Genomic DNA, 16531 nt, shown 5'->3' on the forward strand with positions numbered 1-16531 from the left:
GATACAGGCGTTTCCTCTGAGGTGAATCATTCACAATTTATAGTAATAGTAGTACAAATGTACTGTATGAGCTGACATGACTACAATCTACAGAACAGTTATAGACACTCCTTATACACAATACATGTATATCTGAACGTTGTGTAAAGTTACACCCTCCTGAACGGACCGACCAGGATTTCCCGTCACATGATCAAGAAAATCTTACTTTCACTTTTATTTCTCTACAATGGACAGCGATTTGCATTAGTCGGTAGAAAGCTGCAATCAGTCTCCAACTAACAATTGGTATGGAATGGATAATAACTAAAGAAATGCAGTAGATGTCACATCTCTTCAAATTGACACCTAGAACAATCCGGTTTCATGTCGCAAAAGCATCATCATTATGAAAAACCCACAGGCAAGCTCATCATCGGGTATGTTGTTGTCATGTAAACGCGTGAATACTATAAGGAGTATTGGGGAATCTACTCAGAACATGTTGTTAACCAAATTACTAACCCTAAAACTGAAGAAGTTAAACTACACCAAAGCTACCCTTGAGAGAAATATAGTGTCAGGTAAGGACAAGGACATTTGTTATTGGCCTAGAAACATGTTCTACAAAGTGTTTCAACAATTTGCCTCTTTGTGTAATAAATTACACATCCTGTTAACATTCGACTCCAGAGTGATCTGTTCTTGCAGTCATGTTTCTTTATTTTGTATTATTTCATCGAGTAGTTTCGATGTATTGAACTACTTTTTCAAAGTAGCTTTAGTTTGACAAACTATATTTCTCTCAATGGTAGCTTTGGTGTAATTTAACTTCTTCAATTGTCTTCTTCAACTTCTTACATTTTCTGAGTAGCTTCTCAACATTGATATTTTTATTAATTCATGAAGATGAGGATTTGGTGGTGAGGAGGAAAACAAAGAGGAAAAGAAAGATAAACGTGAGTGAGGAAGATGAAGAGCAGCCTGGCCCGTCCTCCATCTGCACCCCGAAACCAAAGAGGAAAGTCCAATGTGAGTCTAGTCTTTGTGTGTGTGTGTGTGTGTGTGTGTCGGGGGGGGGGGGGGGGGGGTCCAAAGGTTTCCGAGTTAATGTGTGTGTGTGTTTGTGTCCTCACTGTGTTTCTAAGGTTCTCCTACTGTGGACATCCTGAACCTGTCAAGTTACAACAACCAGCTGCCAGTCACCTGTGGGGACAAAGAGGGCACACTAGACACAGACAAGCTCAGCAGAGGTGCGTCTAAATGTTATACGGTACTTTGTACAGTCTGTTTGAGTTTGCTGTTACACAAAACTGTTCTTTTCTTCCATACACTCTTGAAAAGAACATTTACAGATCACACACACTACCACAGTAAGAAAAGCTTTCCCCATTTGATCCTTTGTGTAGTCCTCTAGTCTATTCATATAGGGGTGACCTGACTTTTGTGTCTCAGGAGAAAGCTGCATTGAGTCTGAAGGAAACTGGTTTACTCCCGCTGGGTTTGAGAAGTTTGGGGGGAAAGACACTAACAAGAAATGGAAGATCAGTATCTACTTCCATAGAGTACCCCTTCAGAGATTGTTTGAGGTGAGAGGGAGAAGGGGATAATGCAATTGGTGTCCTCAGACAATGATAGCTGCATACTTTCTTTTTAAAATTTAGCAGCATTTTACTGCATTTACTGTAGTTGCATTTTACTGCAATTTATTACATACCATTCCATACCTGACCAAACCCAACAGTTTATGTTGTACTGCAATACAGGAGTACTCAGGATTAAGCAGAATTACTTTTCTGAATGTAACCTTAAGCAATTAAACCCACCTCAGAAGGGACATTTGACATCTCCATGCATCAAGCAGAAAAGGAGCCACAATGCAACGGTATGAGATTATTGTTTTATATTTCAAAACAATGAATGTTTTTAATATGGAAGCTTCTGTAATTTTGTGGGTCTACCGCAAGCTTGTGAGGATTTTTTTGTTTCTCTTCCAGTTGTTACAGACCAAGAGAGCACAGTTGTCTAGTGAAACAGAGAACTCTTCCTCAGGTCTGTATTCAGGACATAATCACAACTTTAGCTTTCTGAATCCCTCAAACACTATGCTATAATACACTACAATGTATGTACTGTATACACTGTAATGTAAAGCATCTAATCTGCCTCTCAAATCACTCTTCAATCTTTATTTCATTGTCCAACTCAGAATCTGAGGAGGACGACGACGACGAAGACGATAGAAAGAAAGATGAAGACTGGACACCACATAGAGTAGTGGAAAATGATCATGATACTGTGGAGGAGGGGGAGGATGAAGTGGAGGAGTGTGAGGAGGCAAATGCTACTGAGAGCAAGAGCACAGGTAAGCAGCAGACATAATGATGATGATGATATGTCAAGATTCACAGTTAGCAGTCTAACTGTTACCTGTGGGAGCAATCTGGCCAGGGCTAAATTGGAGGTTAACCAGTCCCTTCCAGAAGGGGATATTGTATTGTGAAAAATGTAGAAACAGAGATGCACGTATGTAGACTTTTTAAGATGGCTTTCCAACTTGATTTGATCTTTATTTCTGTCGTGGAAATTCTCCACTTTAGTATTTTATTTCAGCAAAAGTGTGATTCATGAGCCAAGGGTTTTGTTAAAGCCACAATATGAGTTTATTACACTTGCAAGCAGGGAGATACTCCAAACAGAAGTCCAGTAAAATCTCTGAGATGCAGCTCAGCTACCTTCCTCCTTAAAGAACACAATCAAGGACAGAGAGTGTGATGGTGTTTTGGAGCTCACCTTGTCAACAACAGGTGTCTCAAGGACTGTTTCCTGCAGTCTGCTACCTACCCCCAACCCCCGCTTTGCCCAACAACAATACTCAGGCCTAGTACATTGTTATAAGCATACAGAAGTATTCTGTCTGAACACATCTCTATGAATAATATTTCTATCACAATTTCCCTCATTTTAGTGTTATTACCTGAAAAGCAACACTGATACAAAATAATCCTTCGATCTGTCTGTTCTTCCGTTTGTCTTGAGAGTGGTGTATTTTTGACATTCCCTATATTTGTGACGCAGGGACAAAAACACGCATTTCTATCATCCCTGGTTCCGACGAGTTTCAGGGGAAATGTGGGGCTAAGAAACGGAAGCAGATCTGCCAGAATATTCCCCAGCCGAGATTGTTGGAGGTCGCAGGGAGTGAGAGTATCCAGCCTGGCCGCCCAGCTTCCTCCATCAGGTCGTCCCCTCGAATACAAGAAACGGTAAGTACTCATGTTATTCAACACATCTGTCAGATTGTAACTGTTGCAATTGCTTTTTATCAAATTTATTTTAACTTTTCTTTATTTTCTTTCTTTCTTTCTTTTCTTTTCTTTTTTTAAATTTTATTATTATTATTATTTATTTATTTTTTACTGTGGGTGGGTTTTCACAGAGAAGTGGATCTTTTTTTTTTTCTTTATAGTTTTTCAGTATTATTGATGAAGACGTTGCCTTTATTGTGACTGTCTGTTCTGTTGTTGTAGATCAAGAGAGCACTGTTTCCCTCCAACCAATCAGAGGACTCCAACCAATCAGAGTCCTCAGCCACAGGTTTATAGCTAATCAGATCTTCTGAAGATTAACCAACATGAATGACAGTATTTGTTACTTTGAATGTAATCCATTATCTGAAACATGGGACCCTGTTATTAATGTGTTATGATATGTTATGTTTGTGTTTTGGAAAGAGGGACCATTGCAGCTTCACTGTTTTTTTCAAGTTTAATATCATTGTTAACAATCATCTTTATTCCAGTGTCAGACTTGGAATTTGAGGAGGAGAATGAAGCCAGCAGGAAGGATGAAAAAAAAGCAGAAGATGGAGAAGAGGAAATTATGCATGGGAGAGAAGAGGGGGACGAGGAGACGGGAGAGGAGGTGAAGGGAGATAAAAGACACACCGAGACCGACACATTAGATAGAGTCCTGGAGTCCAAACCATCCAACCAGCCCTTCATGGACAAACCCTCTTCCGGGACAGCCAATGATATGGACGAGCAGAAGGCCCACCCTTTCCCTGCTCATTTCAGTCTGCCTACTGTAGTAATCATTGGTTTGTATTCATTATCATGTATGATATTGTAAGAAGCCCCTGAAGATAAGACACCAAGAACATTGTGTTCATTTATGAGAGGGCAAACCGGGACCTGGTGACCCATATATTATTATCTCTGTGAGTTTAAAAAAAGCATGTAATATGAAGCTTTCATAAGTATCTTCAAGTATTGTCAGTGACATCTTAGAACATCTGTATTCCAGTATCAGATACAGAAGAGGAGGAGTCCCCAGTCAAAATGGAGAATGAGGAGGAAGAAGTGAAGACTGAGCAGGTAAGAGAAGAGGAGGAAGTGGAGAAAGAAGCTGTGGTGAATGCAGCTGAAAGAGAAAGCCATTATCATGATGATGTTGACATGTCAGGCTTTGAAGACAGCAGTCTGGCTGTCACCGGTGAGGACGCCAACGAGATTATTACAGACATGCCGCAGCCCAACTCCTCCTCTTCCCAATTCTCTCAGATCCCTGTGTCCCATAGTGTTCCCTCCCAGCCCAACAAGTCCTCTACCCCAGCCTCTCAGATCCCTGTGTCCCATAGTGTTCCCTCCCAGCCCAACAAGTCCTCTACCCCAGCCTCTCAGATCCCTGTGTCCCATAGTGTTCCCTCCAAGCCCGAGCGTGTTCGCGGAACGAACATCCGCCGCTTCCCCCCGTACCTGTTGCGTCGCAGCAGGGCAGAGACCCAGGAGAGGAGACGTGAGAGGAGGGAAGCACTCATGCTCTACACCCAGCGTAGGAACGCCAGGGCTGTGGAGCTGCTCTCCTCCAAACTGGACACAGTCATCGCACTGCTGCAGAGGCTGGCTGACAGCAAGTGACCTCGGTGGAAAGACAAGGCTGAGGGGGTGTATGCAATGCAGGAGAAGCCATGAATTTGTGAAGCTGTTGTCTATGGGGTGGGAAAACTACAACAGTACTATTTTTATATTCTCATAATGTACGGAACATTAAATTGACTCACACAAGCTCTCATCGGCAGGTAGGCAGGCAGGTTAGAGAGGTCACTGGTTCGATCCCCACCCCAGGAGGGAGCCGCATGTGAGCTGGTGACTGGAAGGTTGCTGGCATCATATCTAAGGTACCTTCTTGCCTACCACTGCCGTTGTGCCCTTGAGCAAGGCACTTAACCCCTAACTGCTCCAGGGGTGCCGAATATGGCTGACCCTGTGCTCCCTTGGGGAAGTGTATGTGTGTTGTCTCAGAGGGGGGGTATGCAGTGCAAGTGTATTGTCTCAGGGGTTTGGGGGTGCAAATACTACCACATTCCAACAATTGATGAAAATTTATTGCATGGCCAATAAACAGTGTTTCTTTCTTTCTTTCATCTGAACAATTACAGTTTTGTACTATATCATTCTAATCTAATGCAACATCAATCATACGTTCCAGAACGTTTCCCAGGGTAGGTTGCACAAGGGTAGGTTGCTCCTGTAGAGGCCCAACCCAATGACCGTAAGTGGGTTTTAAACCACTTTTACTAAATTGTTGTTGTTAAATTGTTGGCCTATTCATTCAGTGTTTTCCATCGTAACCAATCCAAAAATACATGTGTAAAGAAGGGTGTATTGCCTTTGATGGGCACCATGAGGTTTAATATATTATATAATATTATAATAATTTGATTATTATTAGATATCATAGTATGTACATACTGTATATATACATAATATATACATACTATATTATGTAAATGAAATGTCTCTACGGTAAAACATTATCCTCATAGCCATTACTCATTCATTTCCTGTCTTAACACTGCAACACAGTGTGGCAGTGATTGCATTTCCTAACATGATTATAATTAACATAATAACAACAACAACAGCATTTAAGAGTGGTAATATGTATTTTAATGTATTATTCCCGCTGTTAGAGGGCAGAATCAGTGTGATGTTTTGCTTAAATGCGTATGGTGTTGAGCATAAACCTCCCATTACACATAAAACACATGCGTGATACTTTAGGAATGATGAAATAGCAGGTGAAATTAGCTCTTAAGGTACCTCACTGGCATCTTGTCCGACCGGTAAAACACACGCCCAAACATATTCAGCAGCCTGACAGCTTATAAAAGACAGACACAGACAAGAGAGGCAGAGATCAGCACCTTAGAGTACCTAGCACCTAAGAGGCAACCGTAAGTGAACAGTATGTTTGACTAGAACGGATATAGGCAATATTCAATACTGTCAATGTAATGGTAATGAAAGTCGCTTTTTGAGTTGTATCATCGGAGTGTTTCCCCAGTGTTCACCCTGTTATACCAAAAGGATCTTCTTGGAAGCACCAACAGTGGGTCAACATAGGACTAGTCTCCTCCAACAGCTGCTGGGATTCACGAAGAGGAGCCTCAACCTCAACCAATGGAGACTAAAACAAGTGGAGATTAAACAGCTCAACTCTGTGTCCTGAGGAGAAGAGAGGTGGAGAACACATAGGGCATTATGAGATGTCACAGGGAGCTTGTTGAAGCCATGCTGCTTGTGGTGGGAGCTCTCTCTGTGGGAGCATGGGCACGACTAGGGGATGTGGATGAGAGCCTGGTAGAGGCAGGGTCAATGACACCAGGAGGGCCACTGGACTACCATGGTTGTGTGGAGCTGGTGCTGCAAGCCACAGCCAGAGGGGGTGCCAACGGGCTACTCAGAGGGGTAGCTGCAGTCCTGGCAGTATGGATAGCAGAGGTTCTGTCTGCATCTACGGGTCTGGTTGCATCAGTACTCCAGATCCCTCTCTTGGGGCTACTGATAGGAGCAGGTTTGGGCATTTCAGAGGGCGTGGGGCGGGTGTCAGAGCTCTCAGGGCCTGGGGCACTGTGGGAGGCAGTGGGGAATGGTCTGAGAGGGGCTGGGGTGGGGGCTAGGGTGGCTGCACTGAGTGGGGTACCCATCGGGGGCATTATGTGCATCCTGGCAACTGTAGCAATCCAGAACGTGGTGAAGGGCGGCAAGCTCAGGATGGCTCCTCTCCTCACCGCCACAGTGACCGTGGGGGCTGTCACAATGGTGCTGAGCTTGACCCCCGGCTGCATGGCCACAGGAGCCTTGGTAGGGTGCGTCCTTGGGACTGTGACTGGGAGGGACCTCAGGACTTTGGGAGCCATAGGGGTGCTGCTGGGTTTGGGGTGGTGGCATTTTGGGTTGGGGTGGCTGGGTGGTGTATCCACATTGAGGCAGGTGTCTTCCAGACCTATGCTAGGTGGGTTAGTGAGCGCTACAGTGGCTGGGGTGGGAGTCTTATACCTGGGGTTACCCCTCCAGTGGTTCTCAGGCCTTGTCAGTGTGCCATTGGGGGTTGCCTTGGCCTATCTGTACAGGAAAGGGGGAGAGGCCGTCTGTAAAGCCCTTGCTGAGGTGGTGGATAAGCTCTTTGGAGCCATAAACATCAACACCCATTATGGACATGATGAGAGACTAGTGGATGCATTTAAATAGACAGAGATGACTCTCAATGACTGATACAGATTTGATGACAAATTGAATATGATGCAAAATGATAATCTGATAGATGTATGTGACTGATTGACTGATTAATTGCCTTGATTGATTCTTGTATATGATATACAGTGGTCACATCTGTGTGCGGGTTATATATATATATATATATACAAAAATATTTAAAAATGCAAATTGTACTTCTGTATTGTGTGAAAGTGGAGTACACAAGTGTGTAAATGATGTGCCATGACAGTCATTATTTGAATGTGTGATGGAAAACTACTTCTATGAATAAATGCATGTTACAAGCTAAAAGCCCTCACACAGAAGAGAGTGAGGTGGAGAGCCATGGTGGACGCCCTATTCTCCCAAGGGGGCCAAGAGGAATAAGTCAAGTAAGCCATACCATTGGCCACAATGCAAATCACTGTGGGCCTATACATATTCATTTTAGCCAATTCAGTTACTTCACCAGTGAGAGTCCGAGTCCTGTCCAGCAGGTTATAGTGCGGGCACTTGACAACATTCCAATGTCTTGACAGAAAATGGGAACAATGGGATAATTCAGACTTGAAAATGGTTTGAATGTGAGTTCCCATACCAGACTGGGTAGGGCGGCACTTCACAACATTCCAAAGTGTTGGGAATTTGTCATGCATATTTCTTTTTATTGAAAATGGAAACAATAGGAGAGATGAGAGTTGAACATCATTTCATTGTGTGGGCATTTGGATAAAAAAAAAAGCCTAAACAATTACATTTGAGTCTGGCGTGGTTTTCCATGTTTCGCAGCCATAGAGAAGGACAGATTTTACATTTGTGTTGAAAATGCGGATCTTGGTGTTTATGGCGAATGGTATGGGCGGAGTGAAAGGCCAAGAACAATCCCAATTATGCAGTGCCCCATTATATTACAGCATATATTGATTCTACAGACTCTACTGCATATTTCCTCCAATACATGCTCTATAAGGCAATAGGTATCTCATGTACAGTGTATTACAGTGTATTGCATTGGGGGCTTAGAAGAGTGTGGAAAATGTAGTGTTGCTGGATGTACCACACAGTGCCCCTCCAAAACAAATTTGATTTGGTTAGTAGAGACTCTAGTGACCATTCCCTCCAATACATTTACTGCGGCGCCTAGAATAGTTTTTGCGCTATAAGCCAATATATATTTAATATACAGTGATTTGCATTGTGGCCAATGATATGGGCGGACTCAAAGGCCAGTAAAAGTTGCAATTATGCAGTGCCCCATGATATGACAGCATATATCACTACAGACTCTTCTGGGTATTTGCTACAATACATTTACCGCGGCGTATAGAATAGTTTTTGCGCTATAAGCCAATCTATATTTAATATACAGTGGTTTGCATTAGCTGCATTTATTTGACCTTAAAACATGTTTTAAAACCGACATTTTATACAAATGTCACTTAAATATCAACAAATACGAATCATTGTTTATGTTTAGACGATGTTTTTTCATAAATCATGAATAAATACGGGTTTATCAGTTTTTGTTATTTACTTATTACTTTGGGACTTTTATTTTGAATTCTTTCGAAATTCCGTGACCCGGAAGTACTTCATTAATGTGGCTGAAAAGACGTCGATACAGCTGTTTACTTGAAAGTAAAACATTGGCTATCTTCTGCGTTGTAGAAAAAAGGAAATAAGCGGAACAATTGCATATCTATCCATACTTCAATGAAATGGGTTCTGAAGACTTTAGACTTGTCGAAGTTTTCTCGTATGAAAGCTTAGTGCACGCCGTCGCTGGAGCAATGGTAAGTAAACTTTGTTTTTGATGTATTCGCGTTCATTTCATAAACTTGCATTCTATCAAAACATTTGTGACAGTGTTTCAGTCATTTTAGAGATTTAGAGATACTGCCAATTAGATGCAGTTATAGTTTATATCCGGTAAATATCAGGTAAAATACAGTATATGTCATCGTGATGTTAGCATAACAATCTGCATAATAGCCTGAAGAAGCTACTGTATGTGTTTAAGGGGAGTGTGACAGCAATGACAGTTTTCTTCCCGCTGGACACTGCGAGACTACGGCTCCAAGGTACCTTTCTTTTCCTTTGATGCCATCCTGAATTGAGAAAACATATATTATGCTTTTAGTTCATATTAGTACTGTTCCTCTTATTACAGTGGATGAGAACAGGAATGCCAAATGCACCCCTGCCATTCTGGCAGAGATTGTCAAGGAGGAGGGGATGTGAGTAAACTTACTCTTCCTCACACTGTAATGTAATTAATTTCATGGCCATGTAAGTGTTTCTATGACCTTTTACATCAGTACAGAATCACCAGATGTTTCCCTCGTCCTCTGTCCCCTTTGCAGTCAAGCGCCCTACAGAGGCTGGTTCCCAGTGATCTGCAGTCTCTGCTGCTCCAACTTCGTCTACTTCTACTGCTTCCACAGCCTGAAGGCCAGCCGACTCAGGGGACACAAGTCAACCCCAGGCAGTGACCTGCTCATTGGCATTGCTGCAGGTACCTTACAGACTCCAGGATGAGACACTTCTGATACCACTAACATAGACCAGTAGTGAATTCAGGTCTGTCTATCATTTCTCAGGGCTCTATTTTATTCTGTCCATCTCTCTCTCTCTCTCTCTCTCTCTCTCTCTCTCTCTCTCTCTCTGCAGGTGTAGTGAATGTTCTTGTGACCACTCCTCTCTGGGTGGTCAACACCAGGCTCAAGCTCCAGGGGGCAAAGTTCCGGAATGCAGACATCCGTCCCACCAACTACTCTGGCATCATGGGTAAAGACAACATTGCAAGTTGGAGACAGTGAAGCTGTCACATAGGTCCCCCCCCTCCCTTTCTAGTACACATACTTGTTTATGTGTCCCTTGTTAAAGGTAGAGTCTGGGATATGATGTCACCCCTGTGAAAACAGAGCAACTTATTTTTTTTATTTTTTATTTTTCTCTGAAAACTAGCCTAAAGTATACAGCTGTCTGGATGAGAACCAAAGATACTTGAAGTCTAACAGAGTTGCTCACAACTGCACAACATTCTTGACGCTCTAGGCTGTCGCGTCTCAGTTTTTAAAAGTCTCTGGCAGCGATGCCCCGCTCGTTTTTTGCTATGATGTCATATCCCAGAGTCTACCTGTAGGCCTGTTATGGAGGGCACAGTCAGAGCTCCTCTCTGTTCTCTTCTCTGTCCATCAGATGCCTTTGTGCAGATAGTCCAGGACGAGGGGGTGGGGTCCTTGTGGAACGGGACATTCCCATCTCTCTTATTGGTCCTAAACCCAGCCGTCCAGTTCATGATCTATGAGGGTCTGAAGAGGCAGCTGCGGATGGGGGTAATCCGAGAGGTAAGTGGAGGGGTGGGGTGTGTTTAAGGTGGGCGGGGTTAGTGGAAAGAGAAGGGTTAGTGGAAAGAGAAGGGTTAGTGGAAAGAGAGGGGTTAGTGGAAAGAGAGGGGTTAGTGGAAAGAGAAGGGTTAGTGGAAAGAGAGGGGTTAGTGGAAAGAGAGGTGATGAACTAGATTGTTTACTGCTGCTTACTGACCCACTGATCACCCCATCATGTGGATGAGAAGAGACCAGATATGTGGAGAAGAGATTAGCTATTATTGGATAGGCTTATGTGGATAGGCTTATTATGAATTGACTGGCTAGAACTGAAAGGCCCATGTAAACCTCCACCACTTACAATGTTTAGAAGTGGACAGCTCCTGTCTTGGTTTGCCATTTCCACATACAGTAGGTACAGTTAGATGGATATTGGACTGGAGTTACTCATTTGTGACATGTTTGTCTCTTTGCTACTCTAGCTGTCATCTGCGGAGGTCTTTCTGATTGGTGCCATTGCCAAAGCAGTAGCCACCACCGTCACATACCCACTACAGACTGTGCAGTCCATCCTGAGGGTAGGCTGGGTGTGGGTGTGGGTGTGGGTGTGGGTGTGTGTGGTCATATGCTCTCTGTCCTAATTACAGTGTTGTTTATCTTCTGCATTATGTTTTCAGTTTGGTCAACATAAGCAGCACCCAGAGAGATCACAACTACTGAGCAGCTTGAGAAGTGTGGTGTATCTATTGATCAACAGAGTGAGGTAGGTTCACACACACACACACACACACACACACCTTCTTAAACATGCATTTCACAATACGACTGCCACTCACTATACATATCCAAATTATACAGTACATTAATATATTGCTATACCTTGCTCTTGATCAATGCAGTTAAGTTGTGTTTGTCTTTTGACCCAACCAGGAAGTATGGCATGCTGGGTTTGTTTAAAGGCCTGGAGGCCAAACTCCTGCAGACGGTCCTCACTGCTGCGCTCATGTTCCTGCTCTATGAGAAGATCGCCAGCAGCACCTTCAGAGTCATGGGGATGAAGAGGCCTGTGTCCAGCCGCTGACCTGTGACATCTAACCTACTAATCTACTGACAGGACCCATTCAGCGCTGTCTCAATGTGCCTGAACAAAGCAGCTTGTGTTTGTTTATTTCTGTTCACTGTATTTATTTTCTGTCATTGACATTTTTGTGAGAGTAAACAGCATTTGTTTCCCTGAGACACCAGATTTAATCAATCTTTGTACATGCTTTTAAAATCGTTTTTCTACACTACTAAATGTAATAATATTTTTGTGGCACACTTTGTCAAATCACTGGGAATGCTTCAATTAATATCAGCAGTAGTGGTTGTGTGTCATTGGTGAGTCTATCTGACTTCTATAAGTGGAATGTATGTATGTATGAATTGTACGATGTATGCAACGCAAGCATGAACTCGGATTCCTTCTGATTAGTTTGAAAGGTAAAATGAATTAATAAATACAGATATTTATTAGGAAATAAAGGATGCTTCTGCTCAAATTCATATCAACAACAAGCAACTGTTGCTCTTTTTTTCATCACAGTATTATTTAGATTGACCAGCAGAGGGAGTCACAGCCACACTGCTCAAGTACTTGTAGGTGTACAGCAGCACAGAACTACATTTGATGTCTCTCTCATCCTTGATAGCAGGAGAGGCAGGTGGAGGTAGAAATCAGAGGACGGTCTCATTGTAATGCACAGAATGGGATGAGGAATGGTCAAACGTGTGTTCGATACGATTATATATTCCCTTCCATGCATTACAATGAGCCCGTCCTCTGATTTCTACCTCCACCAGCCTCCACTGCTAGATAGGCATAGGCTATATATGTATGTAGGTGTAGATGTAGTTGGTGTTTAGCCTAAGTTTGTCTCTCATTGTATTTGTATTCCATTGTATTAATTTCATTCCAAAGGACAATTGATTATCAAGCTCAGTAGCATTCTTGCCATCACCCCCATTCAATTTGTGTTTCTTTTTTGGATAGTTGGGGATAGGATAGGTTGAATACAGCATTGGACAAGATAACTTTTCAGTGTTGGGAATTTCCTTCAGCAAATTCAGATTCAGAAGCACAAAGCACAGAAGGCTATATCTCTCAGTTATGAAAATGAAAAAATAGACTATAATTGTCATAACTGGGCTTTACTTTCAGGCAAACATAGGGATTTAGTAATCTTGAAAATACGATTGGATACAGCCGAAGTCATCTAAGGATGGGGAGGGTTTTCCGGCTGAAGTTTTGGGAAATCGGAAGCCTGCTACTGCATCAACATCTGCGTTTGACAGACAGCCTGTCAGACAATGTTATTACAGCAAGTTCGCCAACTTAAATCGAGGTCAATAAAGTATTGATTTGATCGAAGACCAACACACCGAATCTACATCACTACTTTCCTGCTGTCACCGATTGAATGCTAACGATACAAATACGATTCCAGTCTTACGCGAGGTGAGGTGACAGCCTAGGCTGTACTGTGGTTAGCGGGCTCGCTAGCTGTCAATTAGCCAGCCAATCCAATCGCAGACAGATTACGTGAAGCTAATTTTTGTTTCGTGGGGTGTCGGTCTTTTGGTAAATCAGGTTTCTAGTGCTCCATAAACACAGGTCATGAAATGGGAAGAGTAAGTGCAACAACGTCCAGAGACTAGGTACGTACTACGACTAGCATAGTTAGCAGCTAGCACCAGTAGCTCGGTGTTTATTACATAATACAGAGCAATTAGCATAAGATAAATATGGTCAGCTAGCAAGTTGTTTGACAGCTAGTCTACTGTAGCAGTATGCTTCACACAATGCAAGCCAATTAGCGTACAGTCACCCCATCGTATGTCTGTAGTCAGCAAGAGACATGGATTTGTTGTCTAGTTGTCCTTAGTAATCTTACATGTGGTGGTCCTCAGCCAGTACTGGCATGATGATGATGATGATGATGATGATGATGATGATGATGATGATGTTGTTGTTGTGCTGTGTGTCCTGTTTGGTGTCTGGGCTGTTTTGCTACTGTTACCAGCTAAATCAAGTGATGGCTCACAAGTCACATCTCAGCATAGCTAGTGGCAACTGAACAACAAGAACCGTTGTTTTGCATTCTGCAGTCTTTTGTGTATGATGATGAGGAGCATGTCTATCATTCAATGCATCTATTTAACCAGCTCTGTTTGTGATACATCCGTATTTCCATTGAGGATTGCAGCTATTGAGGGTTGCAGCTATATCATTGCAGTCAGCACATAAGCATCAGGTGCCTGACACAGCTACTCAAGTTGTCACTTATCAAACCCCATTGATCTTGTAAGCCGGGTCTGGAAGATATTGCCTATTGGTGTGGTTGTCACTATCAAATGATCTGTAACAACTTCAGCATGTTGAAATGAGTATCAACACCAGCAGGCCCATTTGTGGTGATGATGATGACGATGACGACGACAATGTGTTGTGATTGAAAATGTACAACCTCAACATTTACGCTATTTCATGAGAAACTTTTAATATTTGGTGCCCATCAGCCCATGATTTATTAGCAGCTATGTATTCAGTGATGCTCTCAAACTCCGGAGCTGGTACCACAAACTATGACTATCGCTGTTTCTATTTGCTTTTCTTTGGACCACACCACAAACTGTTCCCTCAGGACAGTTCAGCTCACAGCATAGAAGTGAGTTTGTGTGTGTCAGACTGAACTGGGTCAGATTAGCATTAATACGGCCCATAAAAAGTGGAGCGAGGCTGGTGACATGCAGATACGCATCTTTCCTGCTGTTTTTTTTATTTTATTTTTTTTAACCTTTCTCAACTTTTTGATTTGTGACGTCTTGGATAAAAATATAAACCTGTCTGTGCGTCATATCTCAGAGTTCATTTTCCTGCTGTGTCATTAGTGCATCATTTATTTGGCTTAGGCTACAGATAACCTTGTTAAGGCTGATCCTCAATGCTTGACCTCCTTTTTTCAATGCATATAGACAGAGTCTTTGTTCAGGGTGATTATCTAACCTAGTACTGTATCTAAAGCAGACCCAACTCCCTCTGGTTGTATTTGGGTGGTGTGAGAATTGAAGGGATAGCTTTGCTAGGGATGGAGTGGTCTAGCATCTGATTTCAATCAAACAAGTTACTGTTAATTAAGTTACTGTTAAAATGAGATTGTGAGGACCCCCCCCCCCCTCCTTTCTCAAAAAGAAATCTGATCAGAGGATTAAAGATTATGATTTTAGCCTAGGCTATCTGTTTTGATTTTATAACAAGTTTTTCTCTCCCTTTATCTTTCTCACCATCTCTCTGTCTCTACCCCTCTTCCTCCTCTCAACCTATTGCTTCTTTTTCACAGTGAGAGCGGCCCCACTGAAATGGAAACCCCCAGGACCTTGTTTAACAGGAAGTAAACCAGGTAAACACCCCTAGTAATCTCCCTCTCACACCTTTTCTCCTTTTGCTTTTGTTTCAAAAAGCATTGACAAAGATTGATTTGTTGCTTTTTTGTTGGCATGTTGTTATGCCAATTATTGTAAATCCTTTCTCAGAACTTGAGGGTTTTGTTTGTTTGCTCCCTGGTCTCTCTGGTCTTTCTCTCTCTCTCTCTCTCTTTCTTTGAGTCTTGACTTGAGTTCTTTCATCCCTGTCCAGAGCGTTATCTCACTTCATGGTACAGTAGATGGGCTCTAGGCCTACCCTGTTGTTTGCTTGATTAGCCTACTGTGGCTAAAACTTATTTTAACAGATATTGCACTGCTTTTGATATAGTACCTTTTGTACAGAAAATACAATGTTTCATGTAGTGCCATAACTACAATAAATACAATACCACAATGACTTTTGTTGTTGTACTGTAGCAGTGTAGATCTGTGACGGTGGACTTTTGTTGTTGTACTGTAACAGTGTAGATCTGCGACGGTGGACTTTTGTCGTTGTACTGTAGCAGTGTAGATCCCAGTTCTCCTGTTCAATGCCACGTGGGTGTGGCATTGGACCACCTGGCATACATGGATTAAGCACATGTCATGTAATAAATGCATCGGGCAGCTTCAGTGCCATTGTGATGCGGTTACATCATCTTGGTGTGACGGTCAGAGACAGCAAGACTGCCACTCACTCCCAACATGGCACAAGAAGAGGACAGGGGCTTTAGAGCCTATTTACCCCTGTGACTCTGGCTCTCACAGCACACCCACACAGTGAAAACACTTTTTTTCCAGTGTGAAAGAAAAGTAAAGAGACTGAGGATGATATGGTGCTGGGGTTCAGTCCCTCTACGAGCCAAGCATGAGGGATGGAGGGAGGCCAGGCGATGATGTCATTGGTTTTGGCAGTGGAAATGATTAAACGGGTGATTTCAGATCTTTGCACATTAAGTTTGGTGTGTTGGCGGTGCTCACTGCCTGGCTGGTTTAATTAAGAAACCTAGTTTGTAACAAAGTAATGGGATGTGATTCATAATCAGGCTTAGGCACTGTTTTGGGTGTCATACCTCAAAAACCAGGGGGGGTGGGTGGCGGGATGGGCGTCGGGGGGTGGTGGTGGTGGTGGGGGGTCGGGGGGTGGGGGGGTGGGGGGTCGGGGGGGGGGGCTGTTTGGCCCATATCTTTCTTTACTGCCGGCCTATATCTTTTTTTACCACCTGCCCCGCAGCCCAC

The 16531-nt window shown here is 42.9% G+C and overlaps 3 protein-coding genes across 9 annotated transcripts in view; all 3 read left to right on the top strand.

Moving 5' to 3' along the window:
• The first annotated feature begins 233 nt into the window (after positions 1-233).
• LOC310809986 (uncharacterized protein) lies at positions 234-5402 on the top strand. Of its 3 annotated transcripts, none has more exons than XM_083677553.1 (11): positions 234-419; positions 889-1011; positions 1128-1232; positions 1435-1568; positions 1793-1864; positions 1977-2031; positions 2189-2344; positions 3058-3245; positions 3510-3576; positions 3782-4078; positions 4285-5402. In XM_083677553.1, exons 1-11 carry the CDS (start codon positions 389-391, stop codon positions 4896-4898), a joined length of 1842 nt encoding a protein of 613 aa, XP_083533679.1. In that variant the 5' UTR covers positions 234-388; the 3' UTR covers positions 4899-5402. The 3 variants fall into 3 exon arrangements, with proteins under 3 accessions (XP_083533679.1, XP_083533677.1, XP_083533678.1); XM_083677551.1 differs by lacking the exon at positions 234-419 and adding an exon at positions 451-563; XM_083677552.1 differs by lacking the exon at positions 234-419 and adding an exon at positions 451-563 and having other exon boundaries at positions 1811-1864.
• Positions 5403-9093: 3691 nt separating this feature from the next.
• On the top strand, positions 9094-12373 carry slc25a17 (solute carrier family 25 member 17). The gene is made up of 9 exons (XM_083677525.1): positions 9094-9313; positions 9541-9601; positions 9691-9757; positions 9884-10035; positions 10191-10307; positions 10722-10870; positions 11332-11427; positions 11527-11612; positions 11780-12373. Exons 1-9 carry the CDS (start codon positions 9239-9241, stop codon positions 11928-11930), a joined length of 954 nt encoding a protein of 317 aa, XP_083533651.1. The 5' UTR covers positions 9094-9238; the 3' UTR covers positions 11931-12373.
• Positions 12374-12396: 23 nt separating this feature from the next.
• The window catches only part of mrtfaa (myocardin related transcription factor Aa), a 31629-nt gene continuing 27494 nt past the window's right edge, over positions 12397-16531 (top strand). For 3 of the 5 annotated variants that reach the window (XM_083677521.1, XM_083677523.1, XM_083677522.1), the window contains exon 1: positions 13359-15288. The gene's annotated coding sequence lies outside the window, so the exon portion shown is untranslated. The other 2 variants (XM_083677519.1, XM_083677520.1) reach the window with 2 other exon arrangements.

The sequence above is a fragment of the Argentina silus genome (genome assembly GCF_951799395.1).
Source record: "Argentina silus genome assembly, chromosome: 9".
Classification (NCBI taxonomy): Eukaryota; Metazoa; Chordata; class Actinopteri; order Argentiniformes; family Argentinidae; genus Argentina; species Argentina silus.

Coding starts and splice junctions, on each gene's coding strand:
- LOC310809986 (XM_083677551.1), top strand. CDS start 482: ATGTTGTTAACCAAATTACTAACCCTAAAACTGAAGAAGTTAAACTAC. Junction 1,233..1,434: donor CACAGACAAGCTCAGCAGAG/GTGCGTCTAAAT, acceptor TTTGTGTCTCAG/GAGAAAGCTGCATTGAGTCT. Junction 3,577..3,781: donor ATCAGAGTCCTCAGCCACAG/GTTTATAGCTAA, acceptor TCTTTATTCCAG/TGTCAGACTTGGAATTTGAG.
- slc25a17 (XM_083677525.1), top strand. CDS start 9,239: ATGGGTTCTGAAGACTTTAGACTTGTCGAAGTTTTCTCGTATGAAAGC. Junction 9,602..9,690: donor TGCGAGACTACGGCTCCAAG/GTACCTTTCTTT, acceptor CTCTTATTACAG/TGGATGAGAACAGGAATGCC. Junction 10,308..10,721: donor CAACTACTCTGGCATCATGG/GTAAAGACAACA, acceptor TCTGTCCATCAG/ATGCCTTTGTGCAGATAGTC.